This window comes from Epinephelus moara, chromosome 6, assembly GCF_006386435.1.
Source record: "Epinephelus moara isolate mb chromosome 6, YSFRI_EMoa_1.0, whole genome shotgun sequence".
Taxonomy (NCBI): domain Eukaryota; kingdom Metazoa; phylum Chordata; class Actinopteri; order Perciformes; family Serranidae; genus Epinephelus; species Epinephelus moara.
In genome coordinates this window covers 23,030,583-23,051,683 of record NC_065511.1, presented here as the reverse complement: position 1 = coordinate 23,051,683, position 21,101 = coordinate 23,030,583, and the positions used below count along the sequence as shown (strand labels likewise).

Sequence of the window (21,101 nt, the reverse complement as noted above, 5' to 3'; positions counted from 1 at the left end):
ATTTGTGTTTATCCCACTTGTCTCATCGTGGGGTCTGACTGGCTGTTCGTGTTGTGGTGGGAAACAGAATTCAGGGGAGAAAGTGAGCAAGATGAGTCTGGTTGACCTGGCAGGAAGTGAGCGTGTGTCCAAGACCGGAGCTGCTGGAGAGAGACTCAAAGAGGGCAGCAATATTAACAAGTGGGTTTTTATCATAGTCCAATCAATTATTTGGAAGGTTAACACTGATAAAGCTGTAATTAATTTTGTGTGTGTGTGTGGTTGTAGGTCTCTCACCACATTAGGCTGTGTGATTTCTGCTCTGGCTGATCAGTCTGCTGGAAAGGGGAAGGCCAAGTTTGTGCCATACAGAGACTCAGTCCTCACCTGGCTACTGAAGGTTTGACACACAAATTGCACATATCTATAACTGCCTTCTGTTTTGGTTGTTGTAATGATATGTGACCAAAAATTAGCACTTTCTGCATTTGTCCTTTGTTGTTAAAGTCTTTGCACCATGCATGTAGACTAAAAGGAAACATCTAGGAGCTATGCTTCCTTGCAACGTGTTCTCTCGTCTTCAGGACAACCTTGGCGGCAACAGCAAGACAGCCATGATAGCCACAGTGAGTCCAGCGGCTGATAACTACGAGGAGACCCTGTCCACGCTACGCTATGCCGACAGAGCCAAGAGGATCGTCAATCACGCCGTGGTGAACGAGGACCCCAATGCTCGGATCATCAGAGAGCTCAGGGAAGAGGTGGAGAAGCTCAAAGTTCAACTCTCTCAAGCTGAGGTGAGAGGAGGGACTGGGTGGACCGAAGAGACTCACAAATTACAGCTGAATTCTTGACAGATTTGTCATCAGTCATATGATGATCCAGATTGTACTGATGCTGATTTTTCCCATTATTCCCATCAGTCCATGAAGGCTCCTGAGCTGCAGGAGAAGCTGCAGGAGTCTGAGAAACTCATAGAGGAGATGACTGTCACCTGGGAGGAGAAGCTAAGAAAGACAGAGGAGATTGCCACTGTATGCACACCAGTCATAAACATACTCCAAAACCTCAATCAGCACATTCGTACGCACAGTTACAGTGTCTGTATCTTTGTTTACAGGAGCGTCAGAAGCAGCTGGAGAGCATGGGCATCTCTCTGGAAACATCAGGGATCAAAGTGGGTGAAGACAAATGTTTCCTGGTCAACCTGAATGCTGATCCTGCCCTCAATGAGCTACTGGTCTACTACCTGAAGGTAACACACTTTTTACAATGTGATAACGCAAAACTGGCGAGGTCACTAGTCGGAGATTCTACACAGGCCTCACTGCCATCGTCACCCTGCTGCCTTTTGAGTTTTGTGTTTAGTTTTAGTGCGTCAGTGCTGCCTTATTTGTTGGATTGTTAGTCCCAGGTGCCCACACTGGAAAGTAACTAACAGTTAAATGCATTTATGAGGACTTTTTGTACACTTAGTAATTTATATGGTTCTATAAACATCTGAACCTGCATATGTCCCATTATTCCCCTTAAAGTCAAAGTGAAATGAAAGTTACTGAAACTTTAGCTTCTGTACTGTGACCTGTTTCCCACTGAAAGGGAATATTTGTGCTGTCTGCAGCTACAAGAGGCATTTAAATCATATCCTTCGCATTTGACATTTTTGATCTTATCGGATCATAAAGACGAGACAAAGACTGACTTGAAACAGCTCGGACTGCGATTTATAACCACTTAACACCACACGATTAAGATCACAGGTGTGCGCCACAGCTCCAGCAAAACTCCCATGATTTTATTGCAACATCAGACATTTGCCTGCGGCTGTGAAACCACTCTAACAGTCATTTGGTATAAGGCTGGCATTAAGGAGCTCTAACATACCCACACTCTTGCTCTTATTCCAAAGATTCTTAAAAGCAGTATTATGCTTATGTTAAGTGACATTTTACACCACTAAATAAAATGGAAATTGTGTACTTTTGTGGGGTGAAGGCCATGGATGGATGAATGATGTTTTTCATGGCACATGCTGCAGCCCTTTGTCTACAGTGGGTGGAAAAGTCTCAAATCCAAAACACCTCATAATGGCTGAAGTTTGTACACAAGCCAGAAAGTTCTCTTAATACATTTCATTTTAGGGATTAGTGGCTGCCAAATACTTATACAGTTATTCACTTACTGATTCCCTCCTCTTATTACAGCTAATTGTTAACAAAACAGAAACATTACCTCAGTAATATTTAATGTAGACTGAGGCAGGGCCAGCCTTAGAATTTCCAGGGCCCTGAGCGGATTTAGTTTAGGGGCCCTCCTTAAAGTAATGTCTTGCCATTTCACATGGCACTACAACAACTTATGTTTACTGAATATATATTTTAAGCACTCATAATTTACAAAAAGAGATTTATTGGCAGCAATACTCAATACTGTGCATCCAAGATGTGCTGGTCTCTGATCATTCCCACCTCACAACTCAGCACCATGGGTGCCAGGGCTGTCAGCTGCACTGCCCCCAGGCACTGGAACTCCCTACCTCCACACATTCGACAGTCCAACAGCAATCCCTTCTCAAAACCCACCTGTTCAAACATGCTCATACACTTTAACGCTGACTGTGCCCTCTGCCCAGTCTTACTGGTTTTATCGTAGCAACAATATGTGTTTTCCCAGTTCATCTCTCTTGCTCTGTATGTTGTTTTCAGCTCTGTAAGGTGACTGTGGGTGTTTTAAAGGCGCCTTTTTAAAAAAATGTATTATTATTTTTATTATATTGCCCAGCTAATCAACAGTTTTGATTCAATGTCAATAGTCAGTATCAATCCATTGATTTCCATGCTGCATTTGTCAATAGCTGTAAGTAAACCTTGACTGAGAGAGTAGATTATCATTGTCTTCTTTAAAATTATGTGCATCTGAAAGGTGTGCCGTCACCCCTCATATTAGTCTGGACTGGTCACAGAGATTGCTGCTACTGGACAGCATGAGTTTAATTTTGTGCACGTACATATGAACACATGTTCACATGCGACACGGTTGTCTTTTCCAAGCTGCAGTTTATTAACACCTCTGCCTCTTGGCATTCATCAAACATAATAAATAGTTGCACTTCACTCTCACTTCTGTCAGTCACAGAATACAGCCTGGAAGTGACTGACAAGCGAGCAAGATACAGAGATACACTGAGAGATTGTCAGCTTGGTTAGCAAGACAGACAGGCCAGAGAGAGATAAGCTGCAGGCTAACACATCGACTTAACCTCACTGTAATTTGATGACATCAAACTGACTGCTGTTCCTGCAGTTCACTCTTGTGGTGTTTTTTCACTTTTCATGACCAGAAGGAAAGTCTGTTTCATCCTGTCATTGAAGTTGTAAACACTGACACCTGCTTTAATACGAGGGGGCTCTGTTTGTGGGACATTTCAAGCGCTCCTGGGGACCCTGTGCTCACCACAGGGCCCTAAACAGCTGCTTAGCTTGCTCATGCGTCGGGCCAGCTCTGGACTGAGGCCCCGAAACACAGCACATATGGTGCAGTGATTCAGATGAAGCTGTTAGAGCAGAGACAAGTCCTGTAAAGGCAGCTCTGGACTCTGTGAAGCACTGAAGCGGAACAACCGACCAGCTAGTTGGACCTGTAAGAGCAGAGGCATGTGAGAAAGCAGCATGTGCAGCGTGCGGAACAACAGGCCTTTGTCTGTGTTCTGCAGGCCAGCCTGGCATATCAGTGTGGAATGACTATGGTAATGTGAAATGGGTTAGTTCGCTGCAGGGTAGGACATCCTCTGGAAGCTGGGATGTTTGTTTAACAACGCCCACTCCGCAGTGAGAGAGACACAAGTTTTTTCACTTAGGCGTTTTTATGCTTCAGTTCTATTCTTGAATTTGAAGTTTTATTTTTTTGACTCTTGTGCAGATTGGTTCAATAAACAACATTTTGTAGGTTATGAACAGGAAGTTGGAGCAAGTTGGTGAGTGTAATTATTTTCAGATCTGTGATTATAGTTTCCTTAATCTGTCCTCCACCTGTGTGTAGGAGCACACGCGTGTGGGCGCGGACACGTCTCAGGACATCCAGCTCTTTGGGATCGGCATACAGCCGGAGCACTGCGTCCTGGAGCTGTGCCCTGATGGTGATGTCACCCTGATGCCCATAGGGAATGCCAGGTGAGCTACTATACAAATACCTCCAACATACTCGCTATCTGTCACTGTGTATCTCTCTGTTGTCTGTCTCCTTCATGGATGACTGGACCTCAGTGTTTCACATGATCTCACTGTACAGGAATCTATGATCTGAGCTTCCTGCTTTGATATCAGAGCCATGTCTCCCTCCCACTACAAAAGGATTGTTTCTTCTCAATTAGTTTTCCTTGTTTAAAAATGAAGATTATAATGCCGTCTGACATCTTCATTATATGAATTTAACACATTTTTTCACAGGACCTGTGTGAACGGAACAATGATCGATTCCTTGGTGCATCTGTGGCATGGAGATCGAATCTTATGGGGCAACAATCACTTCTTCAGGTATGAAACATGTTGTAGTGTGGCCACATTCACACACACATGGAGAGTCATGAAAACTGATTGGGACTTCCTGTTGTGCAGGGTTAATCTGCCTAAACGAAAGCGGCGGGACCGTTTAAAGGAGCTGGAAAGAGCTTCGCCCAGAGAGAGCTTCATCGAGGCAGATGTGGAGACCGCCAGCGAGGCCTCGTCTGAGCAGGACTACAGCTATGAGTTCGCCCAGATGGAGGTCATAATGAAGACTCTGGGGAACAATGGTATGATTAGGATAATCTGCCTTTTGCAATCTACATGATCCTTTAGGCTTTCAGGCCACAGCTGTATACAGTACGTATTCCACTTAGGTTTCTGAACACTGAGCCCGTTCCAGGTACTCAGACCAAACAATAACATTATATATGCCATTACTGTAACACAATACTCTGCTCTGTGTTTTTTCTCTTATCTGGAACATTGACAAGAGCATTTCTAGGGTTAACTACAACAATCAGCAGAGCTAAACAGTAGATGTACGCGTCCCTCTGCGCGGTGATACAGTTGGCGGGTGTAGTTTGGTAGAAAGAAAATTGTTTCTACATGAAACTGCTCACAACAAGGTCAAGGATCTTGAGTAACTGGGTCATGGTTTATGGAAAGAGACATTTCAAATGTATTTTGGCATTTTGAGCACCACAAGCTGGGTTTCATTGTATTTGTGAGACGGCAGACATCTGTATGGCTAATATCTTTAACACTCACGCAAAACAATCTAGATGTATAAATTGTCCCTTTAGCATTTGAGACAATAGAATCACCAAGTATTTGACATTTGTGCTTGATAAAAGAACAAGATTCCTAAAAATTGATCAAAGTTGTCATCTTTTTTTTCTGTCAATCCAATTTAATTTCTGGTTGATTGACTGGATGTCTGTTTTAGCGCTGTTCTTTTTTTCACATTATAGTAAGAATTGTGGTGTTTCTCATGTGTGCAGACCCCATGCAGAATGTGGTCCAGGTGCTGGAGAAGCAGTACCTGGAGGAGAAGAGGGCGGCTCTGGAGGAGCAGAGGGTGATGTACGAACGAGAGCTGGAGTCGCTACGGCAACAGCTGTCTCCGGAGAAAACGCTGCAACACCACCGCAGCAGCAGCGAGCGCCTCACGTTCCCGACGCACACACCACACGGCAAGCTGCGGCTGTGGACAGAGGAGCGGTCAGTGGAATGTACTCACACACCCTCTGATACACAAACGGTGCACTGCAGGGAGGTCTGCCTCAAGACTGAGAGATGAAGTCATATTCCTTGTTCACAGTATCCCCCTATTAGATGTTATATGAACATGTGGAAGCCAAATACAGTTTTTAAACCCTGGCGTCAGCGAAGTCTTAAAAATGTCTCACTGGAATTTTGTAGCTGTTGACTCAGTCTGAGTCACTGAGTTACTGTAGCTTTATCAGTGAGGCATGAACCTGTGAAGTTCCTCCTCACATTAAAGGATGAAGATTTAGCTTTAAAAAAATATAGACTCATACAGAAGTATCCCTCTCAGTCATCACTTATGACCCACTAGAAGTGTGTGGCAGTTTATTTATCTGCAGAGACTTGGTTCCTTGGCACAGCATGCAGGTGAGATCGGACTTTTTAAACAGTAGCGACCAGGTGCCAGACTGTAGCAGCAGGTGTCCCAGGGGAAGCTATGAAAATCACCGATACAGTGCCGAAAAAAGCAAACAAATTGGTGAAACGCTGAGCAGACAAAGCTTATCTTAAAACCACAGTGAGTCTGGGGTTGGCTTTCACTTTCACGTTTGCTGATACAGTTTATAAACAGTAGCCGACAGCTCCTGCATAGTATACTGTACCTGTTAAGATGCTATCTGAAATTAAAGAAAGTTACTTGACATCTTCCTGTATTTGTCCTGAGATATAACACCCATTCCTACTGAAAGTATCATTTGAAAAATGCTGTAGTAAAGGGATGAACATTTCTACAACACCAAAACTCTCCTGACGGTGTATCAGCGTGTACTATGCTGGAATCAGCATCGTTATTGTGTAGTTTACTGAGAAAATCAAAGCCCCTCTGCACATCATTATACACATTCTTTTTTTTTAAATCTGAGATGCAGGAATTAGTGACCCTTTTACTAAAACATAAACATCACATTCAGTCAATCAATAACTTCCCTCTTACCTCTGTGTATGTTTTGCACTAGCAGTTCCTATAAATGAGGATTGTGTGTGTAGTTAAATCCACACAGAGGATACGTAACAGGTGTCAGGTCTTCATCTTTGTGAATGAATGATCTCTGTGTTCTGTTGTCTGTGTGTGTGTCAGGGATGAGCTTTTTCGTCAGAGCCTGTCTCGACTCAGAGAGCAGGTTGTGAAAGCCAACACCTTGGTGCGAGAAGCCAACTTTTTGGCGGAGGAGATGAACAAACTGACAGACTATCAGGTCACCCTTCAGATTCCTGCAGCCAACCTCAGCGCCAACCGCAAGGTCAGGCCTCTGAACCCCCTGCAATCACACACCACCACCACCACCACCACATCGCCTCACTAAGTGTAAAAATATGCTGAAACATGAGAAGTGTCTAAATCTGTCTAAATCTAAATCTGTGTTTTTATACAGCGTGGAATGATAGTGAGCGAGCCGGCCATTCAGGTTCGGAGAAAAGGGAGGGGGACCCAGGTGTGGACCATTGAGAAGCTTGAAAACAAACTGGTGGATATGAGAGACCACTACAGGGACTGGAAGGAAGGCACAGAGGAGATGGTAAGAAACAAGAGGATCAGAGACAGGAAGAGATAAGCAAAAATAATAATTTAATTTTTCAAATGTTCCTCTGTTTTATTTCAGTATAACAAGGCAAACAGTAAGCACTGTGACCCGTTCTATGAGGCGCAAGAAAACCACAACCTGATAGGAGTGGCCAACATTTTTCTGGAGTGCCTTTTTCATGATGTCAGACTGCAATATGCGGTCCCCATCATCAGCCAGCAGGGAGAGGTAAAGGTTCTTATTACATCAGGTCCATATGAGAGGATAATGTGCACATGTATTTAAAATGTGGACATTTTGGGACATAATTATTATATCCCTGCTCTGTGTGTACAGGTAGCAGGCAGGTTGCACATTGAGCTGATGAGAGTGAGTGGAGCCGTACCAGAGCGCCTGTCTGGGGGAGACGACTCGTCAGAGAACTCCAGCGAGAGTAGCTGCTATGAGGTGATGGACACCAACGGGGAGATCGTCCACATGGCCAAGAGGCTCACCTGCAGGGTAAAGCCATTTCAAAGTCATTCGATACCTATCTCTAAGATAAACTGATGGCTGTCCCAGTACGTCAATGCTCAGTAACTCACCTTCATCCCGTCTACTTGTCTCTTTGCTGCAGGTGCGGATAAGGGAGGCCACAGGTTTGCCGCTCAACCTGTCCAACTTTGTCTTCTGTCAGTACACCTTCTGGGAGCACGGAGAGCCCACTGTGGCTCCACCCATGGTCAGCCCAGACAGACCTTCCCCTCGAAGCCCAGATGCCCAGTTTACTGTCCAGTTTGATCACTGCAAGGTACTTGAAATGGAGCTGCCGGTTGTTTCTGCTTGACAGTATTAATGTCTTCCAGAATTTTAAATTCCTGGAATGTGTGTAAACTACAGCTCCACTACAAACCTCTTGTCTTTGTGCAGGACTACGTTGTGCATGTGACAGATGAGTTTTTGGAGTTTATATCAGACGGAGCGTTGGCCATAGAAGTGTGGGGTCACCGCTGTGCTGGGAACGGACATTCACTCTGGGAGTTAGACGCACTGGAAGCCAAGACTCAGACGCTCCGAGATAGGTATCATTACATATGTTGCAATCAGACTTGTGCATACACACACATATTCACACAGTGACACAACTTACTGATCTTGGCTGTTGTGTGTTTAAGGTGGAGTGAGGTGTCTCGCAGGATCGAGCTGGTGATCTCCATCCAGGAGCTGAACGAGCAGGGAGAGTACTCACCCGTGGAGCTGCATCCCGGAAAAGACGTCAGCACAGGAGGAGTTTTCCAACTCCGTCAGGTCAGAGAAGAATTATGAGCATGTTTCCCTTTAGGTCAGACTGGCTGGCCTGCATCAAACACATGCTGATCATAACTAATGATGTCATTATAAACAGCCGTGTGCGTGTAGCACTTTGAGCTTTGAGAATGCAGCGCTGGCAGCAGCACTCTGATGTTTTATTATGGGGATTTGTCCAAGCAGGGTCACTCCAGGAGGCTGCAGGTGTGTGTGAAGCCGGTCCAAAACTCAGGCACTCTGCCTCTGCTGGTGGAGGCTGTGCTGTCTGTCTCTATCGGCTGTGTGTCTGCTCGCTCCACCAAACTACAGAGACCACTCGACAGCTACCAGGTCTGTGAAACACTATCACACATTCTTGCACAACATACTCACATGCAGCTTAGACTATGGATCTATTGTGTTGACAAAAATAGGATTGATTCCGCATTTATGGGAACAGTATGCTTGTTTCCTGCCAGTGATAAACAATATTATGCTGATTTAGCCAGAGTATGTTTAGTCCGTCTCTGGTTGCTTGCTTTGACTGGTTCATCTGGGTAGCTGGCAGAGAGTCTAAAGAAGGCCAAGGAATGTACAAACTCATTAGTGCCCTGTTTGTTCTGTTAACATGCACTGATGTGCCCTGATGTAGAAAGGAAGGGATAATTTGGTGAACTCCTTTTTTATTTTCCACATTCAGAATCATAGTTATGAGCTGATTATTGTTTTTAGAGGCATTCATTACTCAAAAGCATACAATATGCACGTAATACCCCTTTTCCACCATCATAGAGCAGGTTCTGTTCTGGTTCGTGCTACCTAATTCGACCACAAATGCATTGGTTCCCAGTTAGAACCAAAAATAGCAGGGTGATTACAATGATTTCTCTCAAAATTTGTGGAAAGTGGACTGATTTGCTAGATAGCACCAAGATTCCAAGAGTCTCAGATGGCACTTGTTCCAGAACCAGAGCTAATTTGGTGGAAAAGGGGTGTGAGATTCCTCTGAAGTTACATGAGCAGTGGATGGTAAGCTATGAGCTGTCAGGGCCTTTTTATGGTTCCCCACGTTTGACTGAGTGTGTTCTCTCCTGCCAGAGAGAGGAGGAAGACGATATGGATAGTTATCAGGTACCCTTTCAGCCTCCTCCTGCTGCTGCTCCCCCTGTAGCTCACTCTGCAGCATGAAGGAAAACCAACCTCACCGTGTGTTTGCGACTAGGCCTGTTGCTGAGGGCATGTGAGGCAGGAGGCAGAGGGCTGTGCCAACTAAATGAGTGCTTTATTAAAAAGCAGCTGCACATGTGGATGATTTCTGACGCTGTAATTATCAATCACACCAACCATTCTCTGGCAGCCCTCTATGCAAAGTACAGTTCCGCCCTGGGCCGAGCTCCCGGCCAGCAGTCCGTCTGCCAGGGATCCTGTCCCGCTCTCTCTTGCATTCCCCCCTCAGGTTGCTGCACACTAATGCTGCTGTTTGCTTGTTGCTACTGAAGAGCTGCAGGAATAATAATCATCACTGAATCACTCTGGCATTGCATGGCTGCATGGTTTACAGTAATTTGCATGGTGGAAGTGTGCTGACGTCAGAAGCGTAATAAGGTCGGCTTTGAGGTCTTGTTGGTTACTGTGGACATTGTGATTCTCTCACAGAGCGATCGCCTGTACATCCAGGTAGGACTTTGGGTGGCTGTGGCTGCATGTGAGGACAATTTGGTGTGTGCATGTGAGGCGTGTGTGTGAATGCATGTGTGTGAGTTGCAGAGGTGTTACCAGGAGGTTCAGTGTGTGTGTGTGTGTGTGTTATGAGAATTTGACCATAATCGTTTTTCAGCCCAAAATGCACCTTGGGACCTTGGAACTTAAATTAGCTCTCACTTGGCTTGGCTAGCGGGTGTATTAAGGAGCAGTTATGGGACACCCTCAGACAGATCAGCCCTGTGCACCCTCACCTGGCCCTGTTAACACGGCACTATGTCCTGCAGCAGCTCTCTGCCTTTCTGAGCCAGCTGGCACTGATTCTGGCCTCTGCTTGTTTCCAGGAGGAAGATCTCAACTGTGTCCGAGAGCGCTGGTCAGAGGCCCTGATCAAACGACGAGAGTACCTTGATGAACAAATCAAGAAAATCATCAACAAACACGGTGAGTCCGAGGCCCTGTGTTACAGCTGCCTCTCGCTGAGGGACCTGAAGCATGGCTGCTGTGTGTCGCCTGTGTTTTTTCATTTTCGTCCATGGGTTGTGATTAAACTTCTCATTTATGTATCCAGAGAAGTCAGAGGAAGATGTTGAGCGTGAAGCTCGGCTAGTGGAGCAGTGGGTTGGCCTGACTGAAGAGAGAAACGCAGTGCTGGTACCTGCACCTGGCTGTGGCATCCCTGGAGCTCCTGCAGACTGGTAAAAACACAAACACACTTCAATGCACATGCCCTTCACTTTTTGTCCATTGTTAACCTCATAATCAAATCCTCATAGGACACCGCCTGCAGGAATGGAAGCTCACATCCCCGTGCTCTTCCTGGATTTAAATGGTAAGGCCGGACACAGTCTTTATATCAACTGATATTTTGTAGCTTCCTCTCAGTCCTGTACAAACACTGTCTTTTATGCCACCAGCGGATAATCTGACAGTGAACGAGCAGCTGACTGGCCCACATGCTGCAGGCGTTAACTCCATCCTGCCCAAGGAGCATGGGAGCCAGTTCTTCTATCTGCCAATCATCAGGCACAGTGATGAGGAGGTAAGCAAAAGGTTTGACTTTGCTGCCCCCCTGTGGCCAATAAAGGAAACTCAGGGAAGCATGCACAAGTTCAGAAGCAGCTGTAGATTCAGAGATTGAAAGCTGAGTGACACTGTTTTAGGTAGCGGCATTTCCATTGCTTCATCATCTACAAGTTGTATGTTGTGTATTTTTGTAAACATACTGGTGATGCTTTGGTATAAGCAGTAGAAGTTTGCCGATTCTACCAGTCTAATCTTGCTAGTGGTTGTTTTTTCCTCTGTTAATCACACACAGACACACGCAGTTCAAGGCAACATATTTTTTCCTACAATTATGTGCATAATTGAGCAATTACACAGTCATGTAATTGCACGGCATCATTCACGGAAGCAGGGATTTAAAAGAAAGGTCATTTAAATTTCTTCATGCTTTCTTTTGATGTTGATCAGCAACTGTTACCATGCAGCAATCGCCACACTTTTTAATATGCTTAAGTGTCATGAGATGGTGATTTTTCTGCTCATTAGCCAACGGCTGCAAACCCAAAGCCACAGCCCACCTACATGGCTTTCTGTGTGTGTAGCCTGGCATAGATTCTCTCTCTGTAGACGATCACAAAGCCATGTTATTAAAACACAACTCCATTTCACCAGGTGTGCGCAGTGTGCTCCTGGGACTCATCCATCCACGATTCTGTGCACCTCAACCGCATCACGTCTCCTAATGAACGGATTTACCTGATCATCAAAGCCACAGTGCAGCTCAGCCACCCTGCCTCCATGGAGCTGGTGCTCCGCAAGAGGATCGCTGTCAACATCTACAACAAGCAGGTTAATACAAGAGGGATCAGACTTTAATCAGAGAGGGGCAGCCCACAGCAGAGGTGGTGTTTGCAGAAATGGATTGTGTTTTAATGATCAATATTTTGTTTCCTACAGAGTTTCACTCAGAGTCTCAAGAGAAGAATGTCCTTAAAGAACACGCTTTATTCCTGTGGTGTGACTTATGAGATCGTGTCCAACATACCAAAGGTACAACTTGTTCATTCTACTACTGTATCTAACAATGGCTGCTTTACAGATGTGTGACAAATGTTTACTGTTGTCGGTCCTTTATACGTTTCCTCTCTTCTGTGTTCAGGCCTCAGAGGAGCCAGAGGAAAGGGAGACCTTGGCTCTCATGGCTGCTCGCGGGGACAGCGAGGAGACTCAGGATGGAGAAACCTACATAGAGAAGTACACACGAGGAGTTCTGGAAGTGGAAAACATCCTCAGTCTGGAGAGGCTACGACAGGTATTTTACGCAGCAGCATAATTAAATAATAAAACACAAAACAATCTGATTAGGGCTCATGTCAAGGTGCATCTGTCTTGTCTTGTTTCTCTAAAGGCTGTGACAGTGAAGGAAGCGCTCACTGCCAAGGGGAGACACCTAAGAAGGAGTATCAGCACACCAAATGTACAGCATGTAATGACTACATCACTCACTGCACTGCCCACTGAACTATATGGAAGTTACTGTTACTCGATGACATGACACTGATAACATGTTTCTTGCTTTCTAGTCTTCATGTAGTAAAACAGACCTGACTGGCTGTGAGGATGAAGACTGTAGGGTAAGTCAGGTCACATTTGTAAATATGCTGTGATCACAAAATAAGAATGCCTCTCATTATGATGATGTCATCATGATATACTCTTCAATGATGTAGTTCAGAGGACCACATGTTGAGAAGGGACCCCGGGGACAGACATTTCCCTGAGCTATTACTCTACTTACATATTTACACTACGTACACAACACACCACCACCTTTTCAAAACGTTTATTCCACTACACTGCAATTTACATTTGCTGTTTACATTTTTACAACCTCTACTTACAACTTCTCTTAGTCTCTGCTCTGTGTAAACAGCTTGCAGCTCAGTCAAAGTTTCACAGCGCTTTTGTCATGTGACTGTTGGTCACAGCTTACGAATCTATGGCTTCCCAGTTGTACTAAGGAGAGAGGGTTTTTTTTTTTGCAGGATTTGGTTATTGTTAGCTAAAACAAGTAAATAAGACATGTAGAATTAAGTGATTTTGATTAAACGTGCTGTCACGTTGTGTGGCAATTAGGCAGAGAGCACAGGAGTGTTCGACTAGTTTTAGGAATTTATTGTGGCAAAATGTCTGTCATTTGCATGATTTGTTTTTTCTCCAGGTGTTAATTTTCATGTTTAAACAGAACTGATTTGCGGGCTATCATAGCTCGTCTCCGCCCATCACTCTCCCCCGCTGCTGCTGAAACTCTCATCCATGCATTCATCACATCCAGAGTTGACTACTGTAACAGCAGTCTTTATAATACACCATCCAAAGTCCTAAATGAACTCCACTACAACCAGACCTCGGCTGCCCGTCTGCTCACCCATTCCCACTCCTGTGATCACATCACCCCTGTCCCTCACACCCTCCACTGGCTCCCTGTCCCACAACGCATCCAATTCAAAGTCCTTCTCCTCAATTACAAAGCCCTCCATAACCAGGCCCCCTCCTGTCTCACTGACCTGCTCCACTGCCACACTCCTTCCCGCAGTCTCCACTCCTCTGATCCCAACCTCCTGACTCCACCACTCAGGCCCAAGCACTGGACCTGGGGCGACAGAGTCTTCTCCATAGCTGTCCCCTCCCTCTGGAACTCTCTCCCCAAACACATTTGAGACTGCACCGACCTCTCTCCATTCAAATCACTCATCAAAACTCATCTTTTCAAAACGGCCTTAAATGTGTGAATTATGTTGTGTGTATTTTATTGTAGTCTATTTTATTAGAGTTGGCCCATTGGCCACCAGTTGGATAGACCTGTTGTAGATGGTTAGAAGTAAAGTCTACTATAGAGCAGAAGGAGTCTTTTGGCTGCAGTGCTACTTTTACCTCACACTATTTAACAATTTTCCTGTATATTATTGTCCAGGACCACTGCGATCACTTGGACAGCACGATCTGCAATCCCCCAGAGACCTCGCTTTGTACCACACCCATCAAATGCAAGGACAATTCAGGTAAACTACAGAAACATTAAATATGCAGCAGCTGCGTTGTGTCCTGGCTTCTTTTTGTGTGTCAAACAGAGTTGTGTTGTCACATTATAACGTGGTTACCCCTGAATGCTCCCACACAGGTTTGGTTCCAGAAAGCCCCACATTTTTTAACTCCAGCCCCTTCAAAGTGCTGTCCCCTCAGCCACCCAAGTTCCTCAAGTCCCTGCTGCCTGTCAAGGAGGAGAACAAGGCCAAGAAAGTCCTGGAGGCCCGGCCGCTGCTGGGACAGGAGGTAAGGAGGAGAAGTTCACTCTTTCTCATGACGGTGTTCATGTCTTTGTTTTGCCACGTTGTTCCCACATATCGTTGTTTCATCAGTCCTCTGTCCAACCCCATTTTTACCATGACATTTTTCCACAACATGATGAATATACAGACATTGACAAAAATTAGTGATCGTCCAAAGCTGTGCGATGATTTTTGTGAAAATGGCTTTGCTGTTGTGACTGGCCGCAGAAAAAAACCACGATGGCACCCTTCACTGTGTTTATGTCACTGTATTGAAATAAAAGAGCATGACTCACAGGAGCATGACTTCAACTGAGGAGAACCACAATGCTGAATTAGACAGAGCTACGCTATAAAGTCTCTTGTCTGATTTGTTTGTAATAATTGGATTTTTCAGATTCAGCTTGTGGCTGTTCCAACCATTTAAACTAACCTTGCATATTTGTTTTCATTGGTGCTTGAAGTGGACTAAAAGAGGTGGCAGTTGTTTGGGGGTAGAGGTCTCTAGCTAGCAGTAAAATGGTTCAATAAGCAGTGGGATTAGCGTGTGTGACTGCAGTTGTACACAAATAGCAGCAGTCTGGATAAAAAAGGTTTTCTCAATGATATTAAAAGATAGAAAGAGCTTGGATATTTGCTACGGGCCATGATAGTGTGTAGATATGAGATAGCAGGGTTCAAAAGACTACAAACATATCCTGAGGGGTGGTGTTACCGTAAACAGTAGAGTTACTCACACTGAGGACACTTCAAGCACTGTTTTTTGTGAAATATCAAACTGCATGGCACTAACTGTGTAACTGGCCTGCCCAGCTCCATGCATGCTGTGTGTGCGTGTGTGTGTGAAGTGTTGTTCTGACCCATCCACAGAGCATGCGCTCATGTGTGGACAGCCCTGCACTGCTCCCCCCTCCCTGCCCCTGGCGCCGGCCCAGGGCAGGCAGCGAGGGCCACTGCAAGCCTTCCACCTCCACCTCCACCTCCACCCCCACCACTCCCACCAGCAGACAGCTCAGCCACACACTGCCACACACTGCTGTAAGTGCTACACACACCAGAAGACATCGCTCTGAGGGTTACTGTAAGAGTGTTACACACGCACATATACACCCTATGACACACTGACTTGACACATGCTCACACTGTTGTAAGTATCACACTCAGATGTGTTCACGCTGCCACACTTTGCGTCAAGAGTTACACATTAACACCTTTTCAACTCGTCTCTGAGCTGGTGACGATACACATGAACTGGCAGGAGTTGTATTGAGTTCCCTCGCAACAAACATACTTTGTTTACAACTTCCTAAAATAAGTAGGTAAAACATACAAAATAATTCCTAGGTCAGCTTATTTTCGTCTTTTGTTTTTATCATATAATCGTAACAAGTCAAAAGTCACTTATATCGTGTCATATAGTGCGACTTTTTTGATTGGATTCTTGAAGTCAGTGTTAGGCATCAAAATTTAATGTAACAATTATCCTGGCCAAAAGAATGACCATTTATGATATCATGATAATCATCAGAACATGCTCCAAATTCTTAAAATGATACTAAAACATACTGCAATCACTTTAGCTTACATTTATTTAAGAAACAACTATTTCTATGCAACAAAGACACACATCTTCTTTTGTGAAAAACAATCCAACAATCTTAAACAGTCAGGCTTTTTAACTATTTGAAATAGCATCATGTCTTTCGATATGAAATATGCCGATGATTGTTGAAGCTCTTTTTTTTAAGTTGGTGGGTACGCAGCCTGTTTTTGCAGAGTCTCTGTCATCATTGGTTGCCCAGCAAGTCTCCTTGGGCCAGACACAAAATTCACTATCATCCTGATATTGGAAATTTACCAAAAGTACAACAGTACAGTAGCAAACACCTTTAAGTAACATCAAGAAAACAATAAAATGTGCCACATTTTTCATACGCTATGTTCATGTTCCATTATCACATTATACACCATTTTTCATTGTCCTCGTTCACTTTAAAAAGAGTGTTTATATAGACTAATGCTCCATACAGGCTGTAGCTGACATCATGTCTGGTGGGATGTGTCCTTTGTCCTGCTGCTTTTGTTTTGATCAGCAGGACTCTGAGGACGAGGAGACGGATGTGGACATGACTCTGAATCTCAATCGGGGCCTTCAGGACCACAGCAGCTTTCAGCCTTACATCCCGGAGGACTTTGCAAACTTTGAGATCTACAACGCCACTCTTGAGAGCCAGGAGGGGTTTCTATCCTCCCGGTCCGACTTGAAGGGAAGCCGGTGTGGAGGCGGGAGCGGGGAGAGAGAGGTGGCTCGAAGCCCCACGGCCAGCAGTTGCACTAGTGGCTACTTTTCACACAGTGCCTCCAACGCTACGCTGTCTGACATGCCTTTCAGTGCCAGTGAGAGCTCTGACCACCTCAGCTGCACCTCCAGAGACCCTCAAGACCCTCTCGGCTGTCCTGCTGGAAGAGGCTGCACCCAAACCAAAGGTGTTTCTGCAGGGAGTGACACCCAGCAGCCTCCTCTCTCTCAGGAGCTGCTCATCCACCCTGCCTCCTCGCCCATCAGTATCCCAAACTGCAGGGACAAGCAGCAAACATTCCCTCTGCCTCACAACTGTGTGCTCAGTGCCAGCCAGGAGTTCACTGACTTTAAAGGGGCTGATGACAATTTTGGAGACAGTGATTTAGCACAATTTACAGAGGGGTGGGAGCAGGCAGGTTTGGAGAAAGAAACATGTGACACTGGCAATCAACACTCCTCTGATGTCTCTGGTATTATCAACACATCCGCTCCTGGAGACACTTCCACTGCTACAAGCAAATGTCCAAATAATACAGACTCTGTTAGTGTAGCTGTGTCCTGCCCTAACATAACTCCAGTTTGCACTTCAGTTAGAGCCACAGTATCTGTGCCTGACAGAGTCTCAGCTCCATCTCCAGCATCGCCATCCCCAGTCACACCTCTGTCTACAACCCTATCCTCTGCCCCGACTCCTCGAGCAGGAGGAGAACCTCCGACCGAGGAGCCGGCGCAGGGAGATCTGCCCCACGGAAGTCCCTGTCCCAGCCCGAACCCCAGCAGCGCAGAGCCGTCAGGAGATTCCAGCGGAGATGAGAGCACGCCTGCAGCTCAGCTTCCAGACTGGATGGCCCCAGGGGAGCAGGTGTGGGTGGGGAAGAGGAGAGGAACAGTCCATTATGTTGGAGGGGTGGAGTTTGCTAAGGGGATCTGGATTGGTGTGAAGCTTGACATGGCCGTGGGTGAGTCCCTTTAAGTCATTTGCAAAAAAAGACAACAACTTTCTGTTCGTAGAGCCCAACAAATACATATATATTATGTGACAAGTTTAGTTTGACAAATTTTGAGATCATTTAGAAATTGTCATCACATAGTTTGTCCACCAGAGAGCGCTTTTACATGTTCCACTTTACAGATCTTGGTCACAATTCTCTGTAAACTAAAATTTAAAGATCCTCATTTTAAAAAATTGTCAGTGTTATGTGTCTAAAAATAGAAATATCAACCACAATATTATCAGACTTGTTTAAATATCAAATTCAGATGTCAGTACCAGCATGACTGGATTAATCCACAATGGAGAAACTTTTGCTTAGTTCTAGGAACCATCTTTTATTGTGTTCACACTTATTGTGTTACACAGCTTTACCTTGCCGTCAGAAAGCCCTTTCCTATGGGGACCTGAAGTTATCTTAAAGCCACCAGACTCCATTGACAAAACAGTCACTTTAACTGATAACTGTTTTTTTTAGGTGGCTAAAATAACTCTTGCTGTGGCCCTCACCCACAGCACTACATTGCCTAGCTTCCATGCTTGTAGACTTGGTTTGTCGAAGATGCTAGCAAAGCAACACAGTACATAAAACAATCACAACAGAAATGTCAGATAGGTCGGACCACCATGTTTAACTATATAGCTTTAAACATTACAGTTACAGCTGAAAATGACAACGGCAATAAATATGTTTGTCAATTTCACATAGCTCTGCGATTCAAAACAATTGACAGTTGTTGACCCGGAAGTGTTGGCGTGACATCATGGTGATTTCATCTGTGGAATGAAGGTGTTAAACTACAAGTCATCCACATATCATTCTACATATCTGTAATGATTGATCTTCCTGTAGGTAAGCACAACGGGACCGTCCAGGGCAGGGTGTACTTCCGCTGCCCTCCAGGTCACGGTGTGTTTGTGAAGCCGTCTCGTCTCACCAGAGGACCGCCCTCCATGGACACAGAGCCCCAGACTCTCATCAGATAGGACCCAAAGAAGGACCAGCTTTCAACAACAGCAGTGACCCGAGGGTAGTCGTCAGATCCAGTGCCTATGGGTGAACCGCGGGCCGACTTCAGCGTAGCTCTTCTCCTTGTGAGGGAGATGCTGATGTATTCTGTGGGCGTGTCTGCTTTCCTAAAGCATATCTGACCTGTGCATTTAATGAAGGTATATCCTAATTACTGTTCGCTGAAAATTCACTATGCACATATCTGAGTTTTCTATTCAGTGGTATTTTTTGATAGAGAACTCCTCTTTTAAACTGGGAGTCCATATGGAAACATAACCCACATACGTTTTCTTACATTGGTTTCTGAACATTATATATGATATTTTTGTAAGACAATGCATCCTCCCTGAGGCTCATAGCAGAGTAATCTGGGATATGAAGATTAGGAATGTACTACTGTTATTAAACATTGATATTTACATCAATATATGTCAGGGGTAACCAAAGAACTACGGTTCCTTATCTGCTGTTATGAGTAATATGTTATTTTTCTAATGTGCGTATGTGGAGGTAAGCACTATATATCTGTGTCCAAGTAAAGCTTAGTGCCATATCTCTAGGAGTAATGCCACATACCCTGAACAAATCTGCAAAACCTGAGTTGCTTTCAGTGTTTGACTGCAGTTATCATGTTAAATTATCCTGTTGAAGTACTGTAACACTGTGGAGGAAATAATCCCCATCCAGCACAAGACTGTTGCTGTTTGAACGCTTGCACTGGAAAGGATTCTTGGAGAGTTCGCCGACCGTCTTCCATATTGGACTGATGAGATATTTTCTAACTGAAGTGACTGAGAAACAGTGAGTCATCACTTTAATCCGGGGGGGAACAAAGCAGCTGGGCTTTGTCCAAGGCCTGGATGTACTGATGCCTTAATGCCCTGTTTTCATAAAGGCAGGCACATAAACCCCAGACTGCTCAGTGAACTCCATCACAAGTTCACTGAGTTTTAAACTAACTAACTGTACGGACCTGAAACCTGTGTATGTGTCTATGATGCCCAGAAGCATTCAAAATGCCACCCAGCCTCGCTGACCGACCGAATACCTTTTTAACTGATTGTCCATCTGCATTTTATATGTAAGCTGACTGATATATAACACGACACGTTAAAAGGTACTCAATAATGCATTTTTGTTCACACGGAGGATTGGATGGATGGGTGACGGACAGGCTACAGAAGATGGCACAAAAGTAGTTTAGACATGAAGAAGAGCTGTCCTATGAACTTGTATTTTTTATGGAAGTGGTGAACTGTGGAACTGACTAGAGATAGTTATATATCCAAGCTGTAATTTCAAGTAAATGAAACAAACCCAAGACCTTACTTTAAAGAAGAGAACAAAGCTGCTCTCCCTCATACGGAGTTGTAAATAGAAATGTATTTGAACATAGTATTTACACTATTATAATGTACAGAATTGTATTTATAATGTATCGCAAACTGTTTTAATTGGTACAAAATGTTCTAGAATAGAACATTTACAATCAGCGAACTGTGTTGACTCTTTATTTGACTCATCGTGTTTACATATTTTAGTGTGGTTTTATAGTTTGTCTCACTTTTCACTACATGTCTAACTACTAGTCTAAATGCAGTGGTAAGTCATGATAAATGCAGTTTCTTTTCAAATGAACTTAAATCTTACATTCTTGCCCAGAGGTCATATTCCTAGGTCAGGGGTAGACAACCGGAGGCTCTGGAGCTACATGCAGTAGCAGTGGCTCTTTGTGGCTCTGACAAAAATAATGATATGGGGGGCGTCAGTAGCATAGTGGATAGTGCCGGCGCCCCATATAGAGAGGCATCGCCTCGCTGATTCGCGGCCCTTTGCTGCATGTCAGTTCCCACTCTCTCTCTGTCTCCCCATTTCACTATCTGTCCTGTCAATAAAGGCAAAAAGCCCATAAAAATAATCTTTAAAAAAAATAATGATATGGACATACACCGATCAGCCAAAACATTAAAACCACTGACAGGTGACGTGAACAACATTGATCATCTTGTTACACGGGGGTTTACTTGGTCTGCAATGGTGTTCAGGTGGGTGCAGCACATCAGGTAGCATTTACAGTGGTGTGAAAAAGTGTTTGCCCCCTTCCTGATTTCTTACTTTTTTGCATGTTTTCCACACCTAAATGTTTCAGATCATCAAACAAATTTAAACATTAGTCAAAGATAACACAAGTAAACACAAAATGCAGTTTTTAAATGAAGGGT

At 44.6% G+C, this 21,101-nt stretch overlaps 1 protein-coding gene across 7 annotated transcripts in view; it reads left to right on the top strand.

Moving 5' to 3' along the window:
- The window catches only part of kif13a (kinesin family member 13A), a 48,453-nt gene extending 28,084 nt beyond the window's left edge, over positions 1 to 20,369 (top strand). The window contains exons 9-40 of one of the 7 annotated variants that reach the window (XM_050046951.1): positions 68 to 180; positions 268 to 379; positions 564 to 776; positions 903 to 1,013; positions 1,100 to 1,234; positions 4,018 to 4,148; positions 4,425 to 4,511; positions 4,593 to 4,768; positions 5,483 to 5,702; positions 6,829 to 6,991; positions 7,124 to 7,267; positions 7,352 to 7,501; positions 7,610 to 7,774; positions 7,890 to 8,063; positions 8,183 to 8,334; positions 8,428 to 8,560; positions 8,744 to 8,890; positions 9,638 to 9,670; positions 10,585 to 10,684; positions 10,812 to 10,938; positions 11,017 to 11,072; positions 11,158 to 11,282; positions 11,918 to 12,094; positions 12,203 to 12,295; positions 12,405 to 12,557; positions 12,654 to 12,722; positions 12,829 to 12,879; positions 14,220 to 14,307; positions 14,427 to 14,578; positions 15,445 to 15,612; positions 16,668 to 17,835; positions 18,721 to 20,369. In XM_050046951.1, the coding sequence (XP_049902908.1) occupies positions 68 to 180; positions 268 to 379; positions 564 to 776; positions 903 to 1,013; positions 1,100 to 1,234; positions 4,018 to 4,148; positions 4,425 to 4,511; positions 4,593 to 4,768; positions 5,483 to 5,702; positions 6,829 to 6,991; positions 7,124 to 7,267; positions 7,352 to 7,501; positions 7,610 to 7,774; positions 7,890 to 8,063; positions 8,183 to 8,334; positions 8,428 to 8,560; positions 8,744 to 8,890; positions 9,638 to 9,670; positions 10,585 to 10,684; positions 10,812 to 10,938; positions 11,017 to 11,072; positions 11,158 to 11,282; positions 11,918 to 12,094; positions 12,203 to 12,295; positions 12,405 to 12,557; positions 12,654 to 12,722; positions 12,829 to 12,879; positions 14,220 to 14,307; positions 14,427 to 14,578; positions 15,445 to 15,612; positions 16,668 to 17,835; positions 18,721 to 18,854 (5,220 nt within the window). In that variant the 3' untranslated portion in view covers positions 18,855 to 20,369. Of the gene's footprint in view, positions 1 to 67; positions 181 to 267; positions 380 to 563; positions 777 to 902; positions 1,014 to 1,099; positions 1,235 to 4,017; positions 4,149 to 4,424; positions 4,512 to 4,592; positions 4,769 to 5,482; positions 5,703 to 6,828; positions 6,992 to 7,123; positions 7,268 to 7,351; positions 7,502 to 7,609; positions 7,775 to 7,889; positions 8,064 to 8,182; positions 8,335 to 8,427; positions 8,561 to 8,743; positions 8,891 to 9,637; positions 9,671 to 10,584; positions 10,685 to 10,811; positions 10,939 to 11,016; positions 11,073 to 11,157; positions 11,283 to 11,917; positions 12,095 to 12,202; positions 12,296 to 12,404; positions 12,558 to 12,653; positions 12,732 to 12,828; positions 12,880 to 14,219; positions 14,308 to 14,426; positions 14,579 to 15,444; positions 15,613 to 16,667; positions 17,836 to 18,720 lie in introns of all 7 variants that reach the window. The other 6 variants (XM_050046950.1, XM_050046949.1, XM_050046952.1 and 3 more) reach the window with 6 other exon arrangements.
- The last annotated feature ends 732 nt before the right edge of the window (positions 20,370 to 21,101 follow it).